This window comes from Urocitellus parryii, chromosome 1, assembly GCF_045843805.1.
Source record: "Urocitellus parryii isolate mUroPar1 chromosome 1, mUroPar1.hap1, whole genome shotgun sequence".
NCBI lineage: Eukaryota > Metazoa > Chordata > Mammalia > Rodentia > Sciuridae > Urocitellus > Urocitellus parryii.
This window is the reverse complement of record NC_135531.1, coordinates 276,028,224-276,047,788: the sequence shown is the minus strand read 5'-3', so window position 1 is coordinate 276,047,788 and position 19,565 is coordinate 276,028,224. Positions and strand designations below refer to the sequence as shown.

Below are 19,565 nucleotides of genomic sequence, written 5' to 3'. Positions count from 1 at the left end.
TGGCTCAGCGGTAAAGCACTCGCCTCGCACGTGTGAGGCACTGGGTTCGATCCTTGGCACCACATAAAAATAAATAAAATAAAGGTATAAAAAAAAATGCAAAAAGCAACAAAGGCTTTCATACAGGTCTTTTCATTGGATATAATGGTGCTGCTATTTCCAACCTGACGTTATTTTCTTTTGCAGACCACTACCTGCCTGCATAAGCAGATACCAAATTATGATTCAGAGTAAAGCAGTGTTTAAAAATATTTTGTATTCCTGAATAGAAGTTCTATCACATTAAAATCCATCTGATTGCTCATGAGTATTATTTATTTGTTTTCATCTAGTATTCTGAACAAATTTTTTTTTCTAAAATACTGAATTTAAAAAAATACTGAATTTAAAAAATACTGAATAAAACTGAAGTTCTCAGAACTGAAATAAACTAAATATATTCCAATGGCTTTTAATACAAGCTATAGAGTAAAAAATTCAAGCAGCAAAAGGGCACAAATGTCATCGCTGATCTAGAAATAATTAAATAATTTAAAAATCTGAGTGTTCTATGATTTTAAAAATGCTAACATACAGTTTGGAAAAGCTTAAGAGCATACTATTAAGATCTACATAACAATTTTCTGAAATAAAGCAAAAATGTATCATTACATATAATACTTTCCCCAATGTGAAATCTGTGAGAGAAAAGCTGCCAATGAACCAACTCTTCAAACCAGAGGCTATTTAAAAAAGAGCAGTGACAAAGTTTCTGCTAAAACCTATGTATACATGTGGAATTCAGATCTTTCTGTGCTCTTCTATATAAGGCTGCAGCCAGAGCAAATTAAATGTGCTCCAAGCAAAGGCATAAGAGCTGGATAAGAATCGTGTTTCACTGCTAGAAATGAGAACTGTGGAAAACACTATACGGCTAACAGGATAGAATCTGCATAAAATAAAAGCTCTAGAATCTTTAGATTTTTTTCTCCAATGAGGAAACAGCCCAGGCTTAATCCTAAATAAAACTATCTTAAGCTAAAATAACAGAGTTTATTACAGTCCCCCAAATTATCAGAGCTCTTCAGAATATTACTTGAATAAGGGTTATGAACTGGGTTGACACGCTTAACTGGCAGCTTTATGAATTACAATGAATGTTGCCATGCTCTAAAAATGAATGTATCAGAGAGGAAATAACCTCCCTGGCATGCTTACAGCTATGCAACACGCTTGTTTCACTGCCTGCAAGCTCCAGGGCTAGAGGCTCAAAATAAGTCAATGGGAGGAGGATTTCAGTCACAGCAACAAGCGCTGAACAGATGCAACGACAACACACTTGGGAAAATCACAAGCAAATGAGAGGTACGTATTTACAGATAAATAGATTTATCTAAGGGATTTTGTTGTTTTTTTTACTTAATCTTTAAGAACTCTACTTTCATAATCTTTTATTTATATTCAGTGGTTTAAGGACCAAAATGAAAAATTTACTTATGTTAAAGGGGAGATTTTTAATATGGGATTTGTAAATATAATGAACAAATATCTTAATTATGGTCTTAGCCTCCCTTCTCAAGGAACTAGGAAGGTTAAGGAAAAAATTAGTACTTAAAACACAACAAAAAGAACTGGTTCAAGTTCGGCAAATCTAATGATTAAATTTAAAAAAACCTCTCGAAGTAGCATGCTGTGAAAGATAAAATTTTTTGGATCCTATTAATATTTTTCTCTTCTAACGAAAGGGATTCCAAAATGCTTATAAAAAATGGCATTTAAATCAGCACTAAGATAAACCCAATAAGACAACTCAATTGCATGTAAGGATTCTAGCTGATAAATCATTTATTTTGACTTTATGTAGGCTTAAATTCTTCCTAGGTGGGTGGCTAGCGTGTAACATAACTTTGACTAAAGTTCTATTCAAAACTATTTAGTGCTTTGACTTTTTAAAAATTCTTTTTAAAGTACAGGTCAGGAAACACCTAGCTTTTTATTATAAGCCACTGAAAAAATAATGTATCTCTCCCCTATCATTAACTTTGAGGCAAGTCAGGAATTTAATATTTTTTATGGGAACTAATTGCATTGTCACAATAGCACAATGGGCCTATTGAGAAGGGAGGGCCTAGTTGCTATGTTCAAGTGTTTCTACTGCTTTTTGGAAATAAATAATGCAACTTATATATCTATATCTTATATTTAGGGGCATCTCTCTGGCAATCAAGTTCAAATATAACTCTACAACTGCAGCAAAAATACAAAAAAAAAATGAAAGAAACCAATACTGTATTTTCTCTCAGCTACTGGTATCTTTCACTGAGCCTTCTAAAATCTAAGCTCTAGGAAATACTAAAAATTTGAGGTCTTAATTACAAGCATGGACAGATGTGTGTATACTCTCATCTTAACAGAACTTCAACTTGTTTTTAAAAGGAAGGAGTCAACTTTGGCATGGATCGTTTGGCATAGGTATGACACCTTAAAGTAGTTGACCAGCTTAGCTACTGACCATGCTGACTAGTGTCCAAATGGATTGAATCAGAGAAAAATGGTGAATGGCTCTCTCTTATAGAATGTCTGAACAAAGCAGAATTCCTGAGCATGTTCTGCAGAGTTTACTGGATCACTTAATCTCTTCTAACCAGTCTGGATTACAGACAGAATCAATACCAGAGGAAATGAAACAGATTGTTGAAGAACAAGGAAATAAACTGCGCTGGGCAGCTCTTCTGATACTAGTGGTGATAATCCCCACAATTGGTGGAAACATCCTTGTTATTCTGGCTGTTTCACTGGAGAAGAAGCTACAGTATGCTACCAATTACTTTCTAATGTCCTTGGCGGTGGCTGACTTGCTGGTTGGATTATTTGTGATGCCAATTGCCCTCTTGACAATAATGTTTGGTAAGTATTTCACTTTGTTCCACACATCAAACCACTTTGACATACTGTTAGAGAAAAGGACAGTCATTTTATCCTTATTTTCCTTAAAATAAAAGATGGACTTGGACTATTTAAGGAAATGGCTCAGGGTGTCCCAAGAAATGATCCATCTGTTTCATTTTTTATGATATCTGACCATTTGTGTTCTTGATAGATTTCTAAGGTAATAAAGTAAGTGGACCAAAGCCTGAGTTATTGCGATAATAACATAGTTTGATACTGAAATCTTTCCTATAATAAAAAAGATAATTACATTATAATAGACATAATAGTTTTTGATTTATGCTTCTCATCTTTAGTCATAAAATCTGGGTGAACACAAATAATTCTGTTGATGAATTATGAAGGCTCCTACCTCAGAGTCAGCATTAAAAGGATTTAACTTAGTCAACACTGGCAAAACTGATATTCCATTCATAAACTGCTTAAGAAAAATGTTATATATAGCTGATATGGCTTCTAAGAATTATATTTACTTACGTAGTGCAGAAAAACAATTCAAGTAATAGAAGGAAAATTTAAGCTAGAATGTACTAATTTATTAAATTAGATGGTAAAGAAAAACTTCTATTTCAACTATTTTTATGAGAATTAATAAAAAGATATCTAAAATTAAGTACTTGATGCCCCAAATATTATAAGGTAATGACGGGTTTAAACTTAGTATTGTAAATTAACACTTATCCAGGCTTTAAAGTAAATCAAGAAAATTCTGTTGCAGGACAAGCAACAACGAATAAGGTTCTATTGCCTTAATCAGATTCTTATATCATTAGCGTTTTCTTTCTTTTTTTAAAAAAATATTTTTAGCTGAGGATGGACACAATGCCTTTTTTTAAAAAATTTATTTTTATGTGGTTCTGAGGACCAAACCCAGTTGCCTCACACGTGCGAGGCAAGCAAGCACTCCACATGACCCCAGTCCTTCATTAGTATTTTCTATATATCCCCCTCTTCTATAAATTTGTAATCTTTGGAATAATCTACTGCTTTATGTAATCATGAAAAATAATTAAGAAATCTTACTCTAATGGAGAACCTAAAGCAATCTTAATTCTGGAAAATTTTAAATAAATAAAGTACTTAGGACTATATAAACATATATATGTGTATTTGGTAAAGACTGCACAGGCAAAGGATTTAAGCTTACATGTCCATAATTATAATAGTAGCTTCAAGATATTAACCAACTCTATATAAACGGTGCTTTACTGGACACTCAGAAAATGTCAAAATGCTTATTTCAGGCTACCATGAAAGTTAATAGATATGTTGAATAAATGAGATATGCAGAAGTGACTTTTGACTTTATAACAAAGTTCCACAATATGAAAGTGAGCTAACAAAGAAAAGTTAACAGATAATCCATATATTCTCTATGACAATAACACAGTAAAAATTTAAGTTTTTAATCTAAAAATTTGGTGCTCACCATATTTTTAGCAGTAAGTTAGCAGAAAAATCAAACACACTTTAACATATTTCAAAACATTTTAAAAACATGTTGAATATCTTTCTATTTGTCTCAACTAATTAAGATATATATTTTAACAGTATTTCATTTTTTCAAAGTGTTTGCTAATTTTTAGCTACAAAAGTTCCAAACACTTTTACTATCAGCAATTAGTTTTACAGTGAGTAGATCTAGTAGATATTTTTAAAAGTGAACTCCAGGAAACTTAAAAATTATTTTTAAAATTATTGTATTAATTCAACCCAACTCTATTACCATGAGAAAGTGTATGAGGAGGACTGGTGTAGCTCAGTGGCAGAGTGCTGGCCTAGTATGGGTGAGGCCCTGTGCTCCATCCCCAGCACGGCCAACAAAATATAAGGAAATGCAAGCAGTCCTCTAAAAGCTTTCAAGGATGCATTCGTAAATTAGGAATTATTCGTACCAACAGGGACCTGATTTCAAAAAATAGGATCTTTTAATTTTTTTTTTCAAATAGGATATGAGTATAGCCTTTCATACACTGATGAATACTAAAACTTTCTAAACTAATGCATTTACAAAAATGTGTGATAACTTTAAAAGGCAGAAGTAGATCTTATAGTATATTTTTCTCTCCAGAACTTTCCCAATCTACCAACAAGTGTCCCTAGTTTTATAAGCATGAAAGATTAATTACCACTGTGAGCAATTTTAGCTATCTCAGGGAAATTTAATGAAGAAACTTTAAACCAGATGGTATTCTAATAAAATTATGCCTAAAAAAAAGAGACAGTTTTAAAAAAATGTGGTTTTTGTGTCCTTATACTGAGGGATATTTTACTTAACCACCAATTTGTATAATATTTAGTTACATACTTTTTGAGTTTCTATTTTACCAAGATTATGACAACTTTGGCACAACACTGTCTTTCAAACAGGTAATGCTAGATTAATTTTTCTTTAATTTCTTCCCAAGAACACTAGATTCTATCTTTATAACTCTAGTTTTTAATTGTTTGTCCATAATACCTAAAAACTGTGGTCACAATTTAGTAGCTTATAACATAAAGCCTAAAAATACCTATGTTAGAAATACTTGGGCACCAAAATAAACAAAAAAAACTCCCCAAAACCCCCCAAACAGAATAACCTGTGCAGATATGAAAAAAGAATGCTCACATTTAAGAACTTCTCAAAACTTTTCCTTCTCTTATCAAGTAAATGACTTAAAATATGAAGGGAAAAATACAGCATTTATCCACTTGAAATTTTAATCCATGCCTCATGATCAGTTGCAACAGTATCTATGGAACAGCTGAAAGGCTGTGTATAAAATGGTTGAAAGATGGGCTTCTAAAGCAATACCCTAGCTTTCCTGTGCTGACCAAGACAAACCATTTAATATCTTATTAGTTCCATCAACTTGTCTGTAAAATGGGTGTGCAGAATTTTACACTGAAGGTAGAGACTGTTATGTAGCCTACTACCAATCACTAGTAATTGGTGGGTATTAGCAGAGCATGCCAATTAAATGTGATTAAGATGAAAATCTAACCAGAGATGATGAAAAAAAAGTCAATTGTTAATTTAAACAATGAAATGCTACTCTGCCCAATTCTGAAGTAGGGGAACAAAGCAACTAAAATCACTTCTTTTTGTAAGTGAAATTTTATAAAGCTAAGAAAAAATGTTCATTAAGTATTAAATTACTTCACACATTATCATATTAGACATCTAACCCCTAGATGTCACATATACTCAGCTACCTTAGCAGAAAAGCAACAATGGAACAAAACAGAAGCTTTGTAACAATAATATAAGCTCTCCTTTCTAGAAGACAGAGAAACATTAGACTTTCTGAGATTTAAAAAAAACATGCATATTGAAAACTGTGTCCTTTTAAAACAAAAGTTATTTAAAACTGCCTGCTCTAATAAATTCAAGTAAACCATGTACCTCTGTGAACTCTTTAGACACAGACGATTTGGAATGGCTTTTAAAATAGTCTTTTAAATTCTCAAAAGAGAAATGTGTTATGCCCCAGACTAAAAGATTGATACTAATTATTTCTTAATTATTTCCTGGCTTTCCAATCTAAAAATCTGCCCAAAGGTTATGCAGAATTCAGATAAAATGAGTATATCTCATAATGACAGAGTGTTTGATTTAAAAACATCACTTTTAAAAAATATTTATTTATTTATTTATTTAGTTGTAGATGGACATAATGTCTTTGTTTCATTTTTATGTGGTGCTGAGGTTTGAGCCAGTGCCTCAAGTGTGCTAGGCAAGCACTCTACCACTGAGCCACAACCCCAGCCCCAATCACGGTTCTATTCTAATTAAAAAAAATTTTTTTAGTTGTATATGGACACAATATCTTTTTATGTATTTATTTTTATGTGGTGTTGAGAATTGAACCCAGTGCCTCACAGGTGGGAAGCAAGTGCTCTACCACTGAGCTAAGGTCCCAGCCCTTTTCATTCTGATTTAAAAGAAAGCAAAACAACAAGAATATACCCCCCTCAAACAAACAAAAAATCCAGACCCGGCCAATTGTAATACATATAGATTATTTATGTTTCTGTGAGATCACAAATAGCAGTTAGAATTCAACCTTAGTAAAAGGCATACCTTCATGACAAATTTAATTGAAAATTAAAGTTAAAACAAAAACACACATCCTCATCCTGTTCCCCACTCCGAGCCAGCTCAGTTTCAAGTTCAATTAGATGCACTGTACTTGCTACAACAAGCAGAAAGACAAATATTTTATACTAATGATGCAGCTTGTTGTTTCTGAGTGGAGATGTTTTCATAGTTGGGTTATTTCACTAGTTTCTGTCAAATAGCAGTTATAACAGTTAATATTCATTGAGTGTTTTCTTTATGCCACATTGTTCTAAATACTTCACATGTATTATTGCAATGAATCTCAACCCTAAAAATCCTTTGAAGCAATCCTATTAAGCAGGTATTATTTTCCTCATTTTACAGAGGTCATAGGAACAAAGGGATAACCAATTTGTTCAAGATCACAAAATAAGTGGCATAGATATGACATGAACCTAGGAGGACTGAGTCTAGAATTCACACTCAGCCTCTATTAGTCTACTTTCTCAAACACAAATGAGAAATTCTACTAGTCAAAACTGCCACTATTTAGCAAACAAAGCTAGCAATTATATCTTAACTCCATCTAACAAGAGTGCTAAAGAATTTTGGTCTAGGGATAAGGCAGAACTCAGTATTTTTTTTTCAGGTAGTTATATTTCATATTAGGTATAGAATATTCATGTCTCAACAAAAACTTGTAGAAATCCTTGAGACCTCTCTTCTTTTCTGAAGAAGGAATTAGACCTAGACCCATGCCTATGAAGTTGATGGACCTTGTCTGGGAGACAAACAGATACTTAAGTATCTAAGTGACTATGTATGGTGGTATTTAAAACATATAGTTTTCAATTTAAATGACAAAATATGTGTGCTAATATTAATTAATTAATTAATTAGCTGTCTACAATCTAAGACCCATCTAAGACTTGTTTCGCTTCTTTAATAGCTGTTCCTGTAATAGCCTATAATTACTTCAGGCATCCACAGAAATGCTATCTTTCAAACCTTACTGAAATTAATTTCTCTGAGTTCATTTAATTCAGAGGCAGGGGGAAGGACACAGAACATGGGATTTTTCAGAGAAATCACAGGCTTTCTTTTATGTAACACCAAATACTATATAATTTAAATATTTTCTTATTTTTTAGTTTTTATTCGAGTCAAATTTAGAGCCTCGGAACAGCAATATTTAGTCTATGTACCTGGTAACTTATTTCCCTTAGACTCACTCTTAGATACATTTTTTGTTTTCTTTTAATTTAAATCTGTGATGGTTTCACTTGGTTATCTCAAATTTTAAGCAATGTTCAAGTCTTTTTGGAAATGAGTTGGACTTAATACATTAAACAAATAAATACAACCATAAATCCTTAAGACAAATTAAAATTTCTAAGAAAAATAAGTTTAGAATAAACTATGTCATTATACCAATTTACCCTTTATTCAGTTTTTCTTTAACCTTGAGTCTTCTAAATTAATTACTAACTGAAAAGCAATTTTAGAATAAAAGTTTCTGACCCAGTAAAAGTCTTTACAAAATAAGAGTAGTAAGTAGTAAGGTTATAAAGAACACTTTCACTTTTCATTTTTAGTTACCTCAGTCTATTAAACAATTACAAAAGCCTTTTTTGTTTTTTTTTTTGCAGTGCTACAGATAGAACCTAGGGTTCATATATTCCTCCCATGCTCCCCCTCCCTATCCCACTATGAATCAGCCTCCTTATATCAGAAAAAACATTTGGCAGTTTTTTTTTGGGGGGATTGGCTAACTTCACTTAACATTATCTTCTCCAACGCCATACATTTACCTGCAAATGCCATGGGCGGGAGGGGAATGGAGGTGGGGCAGAGGTTAGCAAGGATGGTGGAATGTGATGGACATCATTATCCAAAGTACATGTATGAAGACACAAATTGGTGTGAACATACTTTATATACAACCAGAGATGTGAAAAACTGTGCTGTATATGTACCCTGCTGTCATTTATTTTTAAAAAATCAATTAAAAAAAGAAAAAAAAGAGATAAAACCCAGGGCCTTTCTCATCCTAGGCAAGCACTCTATCACTTTATCAAGTTCCCTTTTTGTGCTTTTCATAAAAGATTTCTATAATTTCTATCAATAATGCAGTTAACTATTACTTTTATGTTAGTTTCATTTAAAAACAATCTATCCATTAGTATTTCATTAAACTCAGAATTTTAAAGATCTCTCTCTCTAGTCTTTTTTTTTTTTTTTTTTAAAGAAAGAGTGAGAGAGAGTGAGAAAGAGGGAGAGAGAGAGAGAACTTTAATATTTATTTTTCAGTATTTGGCGGACACAGCATCTTTGTCTGTATGTGGTGCTGAGGATCGAACCCGGGCCGCACACATGCCAGGCGAGCGTGCTACCGCTTGAGCCACATCCCCAGCCCTCTCTCTCTAGTCTTAAAAACCCAGAGTCTCATTCTTTCTTAAAGAAAATTCAATATCCCATGTGAATATTTTTTACTGCTTACAATAAGAAAACACTAATAAAATTCCAATGATCTGCATATACTTCAGTTATGCTTCAAATTTGGAATTTTTAAATAAGTCCATCCTATTCAAGAGTGAGGCTAACAAGGCTTCATAAGCTTAATTAAATCAGCACCCAAAACTTTCCTTCTTATCCACAATTAGGAATATGTGGGTCAAACAGTTACATTCCAAAGACATGTACATTTTATGAGTTCTTTCATTTTCTAGACCTTAATCTTCAAAAATATAGTCCATGCTGGGCACAGTGGCACATGCCTGTAATTCCAGGGACTCAGAAGGCTAAGGGAGAAGGACTATAAGTTCGAGGCCAGCCTCAACAACTTATATCAAAATAAAAAATAAAAGGGGCTGGGAATGCAGCTCAGTGGTAAAGTGCCCCTGGGTTTAATCCCCAGTATAAGAAAAAAATATATATATAGTCCATAATTAGAATAGCTAATACCAAGTTGGAATTATTAGGAAACCATTTTAAGAGATGATAGAGAATGAACATATGATCAAGGATACAGCACAATAATTTTCTGCCTTTTTAATTATAACTATGACCAAAAACTCTGATTATAGCTCTTGAGTATATAGGCTGGGGGTGTAGCTCAGGGGTAGAGTGCTTGCCTGGGATATGTGAAGCCCTGGATTCCTTCCCAGCACTGCATTAAAAAAAAAAAAAAAAAAAAAAAAAAAAAAAGGACTTGAGGATTTTTTGTTATTTCCTCCTTGGAGCCCTAAATGGAGAACTTTAGATCAGCTCAGCTTAGAATGTATCTATATCTATATCCTCACCTCAGTTTTCATTACAAAACTCAATTGTAGGTGATTTTTTGCATTCTACTTAGACTGTTAGTTTGCTTTTAAGGTTGGGTCAAAGAATGCACTGCTGCATTTGTCCAAGGTCTTTTCCCACTGCTGTCAGAAAATCTGAATGCTATGGCTGAGAAAGGAGAAAAGTGCCTGGGTTCTCTATGAACAGTTTTCTCTGCTATACTTAATTTCTTTGTTTATTTTGAGAGGCTTCCTATAGATTTCTATGAGGCTTTCTGAGTACCTATCCTACACCAGCAATGCCAGATGCATCTTCTAAGACAGACACAACCTCTCCTAGAAAGTCATTTGTAAACTGTACTTTGCATACAAATCATCTGGGGATCTGATTTAACTGAAGAGTCTGACACAGTATGTTTGGGATGAGACCCAAGAGCTTGCATTTTTAGTAAATTCCCAGATGATGATCTGAAGAGCACACTCTGAGTAGTAAGGTTATAAAGAGCACTTTCAATTAACATTTAGGGTTTTGATAAAGAATTGTCTTTCCTTGCCCATACCCATATTCAAAGGCTTAATTGTACCTGAATGTACTCATCTGCAAAATCGGTGATACATCCAGGCTCAATGAATCTACAATTTACCACTTCCATTCCTTTCCACCCCCAATCCAACAGGTGAAGTAGGAAACACTCATTTATAATAATATACTTAATAATTTACTTAATAACATGAATGATGCTTCAATTTCTTTTTAAGTTGTTGTTGAACATGGAACCAAGTACCAAGCAATCACTTATTCTTTTTAAATAAAATTCATACTGATTTTGTTATTTTGGTCCTTAGAAGAAATATTTTAATATTCCTATACCAACTCTGGAAACAGAAGACACCAAAAGTGAGCTTTTTTGTCAAGTCTCCAAATATTTTTCACTGAAATTCTACTTGACTCTTGAAAATACCATATTCAAGTCTATCTAAAAACTCTTTCCCTCTAGTACAGCGTCTTGTTGTTGTTTTGGTTTGGGAATCTAATCTTTCTCTATCCCTAAACTCTTTAATTTTAAAAAGTTTGGGGGGTGGAGGGTGGTAGAGCACTTGCCTAGCATGCACAAGGCCCTGTTCAATCCCCTGCACCAAAAAACAAAAAGACAATTCACAACTGAAAAATCTCCTGGTGCCCAGTAATTCTGAAACTCCTGAGATGAGTATCTTGGTCTTTCTTTAATTATCCCTATCACTTCCTGTCAAAGATAGATACACTTGGAATAACCAGGACAAGAAAAGTAGTTTACATTTTACCAGTGGCCATACAACAATCAAACCACAAAAGAGGCATAGATAATCTCATATGCAAGACATCCGTTTTCTACACCAAAATCTATGTATATATGTAAGTGTGTATTTGTAAAATGTATTCTCACTGAAATATTGTAGGGACATCCTAAAATAAATTTTAGTCATTTTGAAACTATAAACATGTACACAGTGGGTGTATGTATAATACATAATGCTTTAAATCTGAACATGCACAGATACTTGTGGAAGTAAATTTACTGAAAAACTATGAAGACTATTTAATATCACTTTCAATTTTTTAAAAAAAATATTTCTATGTGGAACCGATGTGAATCTGCAATATGTATTTGGGGTAAAAATGGGAGTTCATAATCTGCTTGAATCAAATGTACGAAATATGATATGTCAAGAGCTTTGTAATGTTTTGAACAACTAATAATAAAAAAAAAATTTCTAAAGTGCTTAAAACTATATTAATTATACAATAAATGTTTCAGGACTATGCTTCAGGTTATTGCCAGAATTGAGTGAAAATGCCAGGCCTTAAGGAGACTCCCATTTGGATAGGCTTTTTGCCTACTCCATGGTAAATTGTTTTCTTTTTTTAATACAATACCAACTGAAAAATAAATTTTTATTTGTATAGTAAGGCTAAGTTCCAGTTGCAATGTGTAAATTTTTAAAAGGTCACAAATGGAACTGACAAGAGAGCAAAATCATAAAATGCTAACTGCTACTGACTTAGAGAGTCATAATTATTACATAAGATAGCAAATGTATTTAAAACCTTCCATCTATAGAAATAATGTAATAATCTGAATTAAACATTATCTTGTAGTGGTTACATCAAAATGTCAGGTTAATAAACAAAAAAAAGCTAAAAACTATGTATTACTTAAAAAAAGAAACTATAAATTGAAGTTACCATTCTTAGAGAAAAATTCTGTTTTTCTTTCTTTCAGAGGCTATGTGGCCCCTCCCACTAGTTCTGTGTCCTGCCTGGTTATTTCTTGACGTTCTCTTTTCAACTGCATCCATCATGCATCTCTGTGCCATTTCAGTGGATCGTTACATAGCCATCAAAAAGCCAATCCAGGCCAATCAATATAACTCCAGAGCTACCGCGTTTATCAAGATTACAGTGGTGTGGTTAATTTCAATAGGTATGTGGGGAATACCAGGGTACGGGTGGCATATATGGCCTTTGGTTCCTTTCAGCTAGGAGAATGCCAGGTTTGGTAGGCCCAGAAACTCAGCATGAGAAGTCAAGGCAGACTACTGATGTCCCAACACAAGGTGCTTCTGTCGTTCCATTCATCATGTAGTGTCTAAACCGTACAGAAACTGAAGAAGTAGCAAAGTGTTCATCTCTTAATGATGTGCAGGAAGGCTGAGTCTTCATATTTGTCAACACGTCATTAAGACCTAGCTAGTAAAGGCATCCCATAATTTCATTTTTTGTTATCTTGATGTGATTATCTTATATCACATCTAAGAAGATGAATAGGAAAAGAGAAAAAAAACAACTCAAACATTTTACAAGCAGGTATCAGAGCATAAATTCATCTTAGAAGCCAACATTTCAATATATATATAGATTAGAGGCATCTAAATGTCTGTATTAGTGTCTTAAATGTTTCAAAGTTTTTAGATTAAAATAATGTTTACCTAATGTTCAGAAATGACTTGTAGAGAGAAGTCACATCTCTTCTAAACTATTATGATTCTGTGCTTATCTTTAATGCTTAAAGATAGCTCCTATAATGGACTATCTTGGCATGAAGTACAGCACTCAAAGCTCTTAAAGTTAATTAGAAAAACAAGCAGATTTGCAACAAACACAATGATCTGACCAGCGGACTCACCCTTCCTAGAAAAATATCTTAGAAGAGGGAAAAATTTAAAGAGACACAATACAAAAAGGAAGGTAAGAAAAAAAATACTTCTCTGTAATCAGAGTAAGAAATATGCAAAAAACCAATAAGTAAGACACTGAAATTGACCTACATATTCCTGAAATAATGGTACTAAAGCCAAATATCTTGAAAAATTTGCAGATAAAATCAAGGCATGCTACTGCTGTGGCATGGGAAGAAAGCAGGGTTAAGGAAAAGTCTATTCAGAACAGAGAGATTTGCAAGCAGCAAGAAAAGGCCAGTTTAAGGGGCAGAGGCTGATGGACAGAGCAGAACAGCAACTCTATATGACCCCCCTCCCCCAAAAAAAAGCTAGAGAAAGAGAAGGGGAGATAATGGGTGTTAAATAACAAACTTTGAAGTGTGTAGTCATTCATTTCAAATGACCTTAAAAAAAAAAAAGCTCACTTCAATGAGTGAGGAGGAAAGAATGTGAGTGAGGTTGGTTTGTTGGGATAAAGGGGAGGAGGGAGTAAACAGAAGCAAAGGAAAAAGGGAAGCGGATCCTTAGTGAAGAATTAAAATATTTGACACTGAAATATGATCAAACCGGTGTGATAAACAACCTGTTGGTTAGAAATAGTATCTAAATAAAGTCAGGATAATATGAAATTTATAAATTGATCAAATTTCAACTGAGTGTCTATAATATGCTATGTAATAAGAATACACAGAAATAGGAATCCCTACATTCAAGAAAAGCAGATACATAAACAAAATACAAAGTGATAAAGTATGAAGGAGAAAAAGGAAGACTCCAGGTTTATGGATTTAGAAAGGATGTTAGAACCTGTCTTCCTTTTATAGATACAAAAAGAGAAACCTAAAAATTTTAAATAGTTGGGTTAAGGATTTTTATAGCAGCAAGGCCAAGACCAATGCTCCTTTTGCTTCATCACCCTCTTCCTTATAGAACCAATCACAATTTAGTAACTGTAAAAAAAGAAAATAGGATGACAGGGTAAGTTCAGTTTCAAAATTCTACAAAGTGCTGAAGAGAGCTCACTTTCTTCTTTTGAATTTACAGTTATCCTAGTGCTATGGGTTGAACATGTCTCCCAAAGTTCACTTGTTGGAAGTTTAATCTTAACAATGTTGAAGAGACATTGTTAAGGTCATTGTGAGGTCATGACGGCTCTGCCTTTATGAACCATTAAAGCCATTAAGGGAATGGGTTCATCCTATAAAGGATGAGTTTGGGCCTCTCTCTTGTTCTCTCTCTCCCCCATGTGATACCTTCCACCATGTTATGATGCAGCAAGAAGATCCTCATCAGAAGCAGTCCCTGGATCTTGGACTTCTTAATCTCCAGAACTGTGAGCCAAATAAACTTCTTTTCATTATAAATTATCCAGTCTGTGGCATTCTGTTATAACAGCATAAAATGAACTAAAACACCTAAGTAACACCTAGAAACAGTAAGTATAAAAGAGGGTAAGAGTATACAAAGTGCCAGTGAAAACTCAAAAGTTATTGATTAAGAAGCTGGACAGGAAGGTAATGTAAGCCTTGGTGGGGGTGCTACTGGAATGTGAAAAGAGAGTTTAGGCAGACTATTCACTAAGATAATGTAAAGAGAAGCTGTCCAGCAAGAAGCATAGAAGGATAAAAAGGAACAGATTGGAGCACATGATTTTTGATATGGGATTATTTCAAGAGAACTCCTGGATACCTACAGGAGTACAAATAATAAGAGTCGAGTTCAAGATATAAAATTAAGTGTTAGAAGAGTGATCAATGGAATGAAGTCATGCAAGATGATGGCAAGCGAGCAAGAGAGAGGAAGACTACAGCAGGTACTAAAACCTTTGAGAGAGATGGACAAATGTCCTGGAGAGGCTACTCAATGACCAGGATGGAAAAAAGAGTGGTATAAATTGATTTAATAGACTTCAAAAGGGAAGTGTTTGGAGGGGAGAAGGAATACTAGAGTGACGACCCTGAAGCGACAGGGGAGAATAGGAGTCAGCAGACTTTTTCTTAAAAGGTCAAGAAAGTCTGTACCTTCAGGCATGCAGGTACCATGTGGTTTCTTTCACGGTTACTCTCTGGTCATACCACAAAAGCAGCCATAAACAATACGCTAATAAATGGGTATGGCTGTGTTCTAATAAAACTTTTACAAAAACACAATGTGAGCCAATTTTTAAAGCCACAGTAGGTTGACCCAAGATTCTGTACACTTATCCTATTCTAAGGAAATCTTCTTTCTGGTGGTGAACATGAGGAAAAGCAGGGACTGTAGCTGTATCCACTAGAAAGGGTTTGAAGAAAATATTCCTGTCAAGGGCTCGTTAGCTATCATTAAAATGGTATGCAGATAATGAAGTGCTTTTGAATTCACACAACACAAGGCAAAAGATCAATTAATTCAGACATTTTAAAAAATATCTACTTCAAGGGGAAAGTATTTAGTCTAACCCTTGCACTATTAATTTTCCAATAAGCTACTTCACTAAGAAACAGCACATTTAAATACTTACTTCTTGGTATTTAAAATATTAAGAAATTCACATGAGGTACCTTTTATTCATGTCTATTAGAAAAACTCTAAATCTTGAAATAAATTTCACAATTCACATTCTCTCAAATTAAGTACCATTTTTTAAAAAGAAAAGTTAAGTTTTCCATAAGAAGTTAAAAGGAAAGGATTAAAAGACAAAGATTAAACTTCCTGTTAAATGAACCTCAAAGATAATAAGTAAAATAGATACCTACTGAGAATTAAGATACTAAACAGCTAGCTGTCTGAAGGCTCTTTAGATTATCTATACTGAATATTAAAATAAAAGCAGTTTCTCTTCTGAATTTCTTTTCCTTAACCTGGGATAGATCAAAACTAAAAAATAGCTTATAAAAACACAGAACAAATAAAGACATTCCCTACTTTATCATGGACATATTATAGCTTTAGGGAAGCTCTCACTATAAACCTAATATCACTAACCAACCTCTTTGTTTAAAAATGGCAGACTTGCTTTTTTAGGTTCTTTCAAAAGTTCCACTGATACAATGCCTTGACAGATTCTACACTGTGCGTCGAGGAATTACAATGCACTAACCAGCATAAAGTTACTAGGATAAAACCTGAAGGGACCTAAATCTAAATGTTACAATTTATAAAATGACTCAATTTATCTCATTTCCTCTTCCATAGGCATTGCCATTCCAGTACCCATTAAAGGCATAGACACTGATTTGCATAACCCAAACAATATTACTTGTGAGCTGACTAAGGAACGATTTGGCAATTTCATGCTCTTTGGCTCAATGGCTGCCTTCTTCACACCTCTTGGGATCATGATTGTCACCTACTTTCTTACTATCCAAGCGTTACAGAGGAAAGCTTATTGGGTCAAAAACAAGCCACCTCAACGCCTAACATGGCTGACTGTGTCCACAGTTTTCCAAAGGGATGAAACACCTTGCTCATCACCTGAAAAGGTGGCAATGTTGTATGGTTCTCGTCAGGACAAGACTGTGCCCAACTCAAGTGAAGAAACACTTATGCGACGAATGTCTACAGTTGGAAAAAAGTCAGCACAAACAATTTCCAATGAACAAAGAGCTTCGAAGGTCCTTGGAATTGTGTTTTTCCTTTTTTTGCTCATGTGGTGTCCCTTTTTTATTACAAATATTACTTTAGCTTTGTGTGATTCCTGTAACCAAACTACTCTTAAAATGCTCCTGGAGATATTTGTATGGATCGGCTACATTTCTTCAGGGGTAAATCCTCTTGTCTACACCCTCTTCAATAAGACATTTCGGGATGCATTTGGCCGATACATCACCTGTAATTACAGGGCTACAAAGTCTATAAAAACTCTGCGAAAATGCTCTGGTAAGCTCTACTTCCAGAATGCAATGGCAGAGAACTCTAAATTTTTCACGAAACATGGAATTCGAAATGGGATTAGTCCTGCCATGTACCAGAGCCCAGTGAGGCTCCGAAGTTCCACCATTCAGTCTTCATCAATCATTCTACTGGATACACTCCTCCTCACTGAAAATGAAGGTGACAAAACTGAAGAGCAAGTCAGTTATGTATAGCAGAACTGACAGAGTTTTCACCTGACATAATGACAAGCAAGGTGATGAACAAGATGTAAGTTCACCAAGAATTAGATAACGAAGAATTTTATGTCATATATTAAATCAATTCTTTGAACTAAGAATTAAGTATTAAGATTATCTAATTTTCCTTATTTGGGCAAAATTATTCCATTAAAAAATAATCCTGTATAGCTACAAATGAAAATAATCCAGCACTCTGGTTAAATGTGGTTTTCAAAGGAAATAAAATTAAATAAGTCAATAAAGTTCAGGCTTTAAAAAAAGTGTCAATTTAACATTTTATTTGGTTCCTAAGAGTAAGCAAAGTTGTGCTAAGAATGAAATAGAACAAACAAACACAGCCTTGCCTTCAAGGTCTTAAAGCAAAAGCCAACAGGAACAAGAGCTAAAGATAAGTATATAAAATGATGATCCTATCTGTTAAATCACTGTAGTATGCATCTAATCAGAACTGGGTCAACTGGAAGAGGAGGAGAAAGCAAATTAAAGTGGCCTTGAGTATCTGAATCACGTTATGCTTCTTAAAAGTATTAATGAACACACACAAATTGGAAGCATGGAATCTCAATCTGGAGACTTAACAGTAAGTGAGCTTATAAAACTGAGATCACTGTGCCTGTGTTTGCCCAATGATGCAGTTGAACTTCTGGCCCAAAATCTTTTCATTAATCCTTTCCAGGCCCCTTACTGAATAGCAGATTTAATTTAGAAATGATATTAATTTATTTGAGTCTCAGTTTTTTCATCTACATTTTGTGCAGTACTCAGGAGGATAAGATGAATAAATAGTAGACACTCAGTAAATGGCAGCCAATTCAATCTATTTACTTTTCTTTATGCTACCTATAAATGGTAAACAAATTTAGGCTGAGTAGATCAACAGTGAAAACAGTCCTTGCCTTAGCTTTTCCATTTAAAGCTGATCCATACTTACACCTCAGCCCACAGCTCCATCATTTACTCAGTTTAGGATAATGACTTCAAGAAACGTGTTGACCATGGAGAACCTCAGCATTAGTCAACCAGGCATATATTGTCCCAGTGATAGAATCCTTTCCTAGAACATGAATCTAATACACAGATCTTGATCTGTTACCTTTACTTATGGGCCCTATTTCATCTGCTAAGAAAAGTACATCTTACAAATTTAGTTCTTAAATCAAAGCTTTCAGCACTGTTCCCTATTTGTTTAAGATTTTTCAGCAATATTAAAGGTAGGTTACCTAAGATAAGAAGCAAAAAACTTTACATTCCTAAAAAACAAAACAAAACAGAAAAACACAAAACTAAGTTAATGAAATCATTCTAGTCTTGCCAGAATATTCCACAAAATGAAATACAACTCCAATATCAACTATTTCTGAAAAAAGTACATTATAATTTCAAATTTTTACCACTTTGATACATATCTCGTCTTTCCATCTTACTGGATACCTTATAAAGAAATCTATAATTTGAAAGCAAATGCAACAATTAAACATCCCTAAGGTAACAAAGAGATTATATCTCATAATCTTACTTTCAAAGGGAAACAGGTTACAGCTGTCTAGAATAATTTTGAAAAAAAGCTCTCATTCTATTCCGAATTACTGTCAGTTAAAGGAGAGGGGAAAACAAAGGTATAGGAAAAAGACAAAAAAAAAAAAGAAAGAAAAGTTGAAGCATCCAGAATGTAAATACAAAGATACTGAAGCAGGAAAGAACGTGGTGAATATGTATCAAATTTATATAAAACTGTGAATAAAAGGGCTGAGGATGTTACTCAGTGGTAGAACCTAGCATGATTGAACCTAGCATGATTGAACCCAAGGCCCTATGCCTAGCATCCATGGGGCCTTGGGTTCAATCACTAACATGGCAAATTAAAAAAACTGAGAATGGGAATATTGTAAAGATGAATCCTGCATTCAGTGCAAGTGGCTGATTGCTAAAGTTGCTTCAAATTATAAGGGACAAGATGATGCAAAATGTTTATATTTAAGGAATCTGTGTGGTCTAAAAAAATTTCTGCACCAAGAATCT

The 19,565-nt window shown here is 33.9% G+C and overlaps 2 protein-coding genes across 2 annotated transcripts in view; one reads left to right on the top strand and one right to left on the bottom strand.

Annotated features, from left to right (window-relative positions):
- The window catches only part of Psmd1 (proteasome 26S subunit, non-ATPase 1), a 92,578-nt gene that overhangs the window by 40,568 nt on the left and 32,445 nt on the right, over positions 1-19,565 (bottom strand). The gene's annotated exons all lie outside the window — the stretch shown is intronic.
- Htr2b (5-hydroxytryptamine receptor 2B) lies at positions 1,308-17,807 on the top strand. The gene is made up of 4 exons (XM_026396237.2): positions 1,308-1,344; positions 2,186-2,886; positions 12,516-12,716; positions 16,627-17,807. The coding sequence occupies exons 2-4, from the start codon at positions 2,538-2,540 to the stop codon at positions 17,517-17,519; spliced, it is 1,443 nt and encodes a 480-aa protein (XP_026252022.2). The 5' UTR covers positions 1,308-1,344; positions 2,186-2,537; the 3' UTR covers positions 17,520-17,807.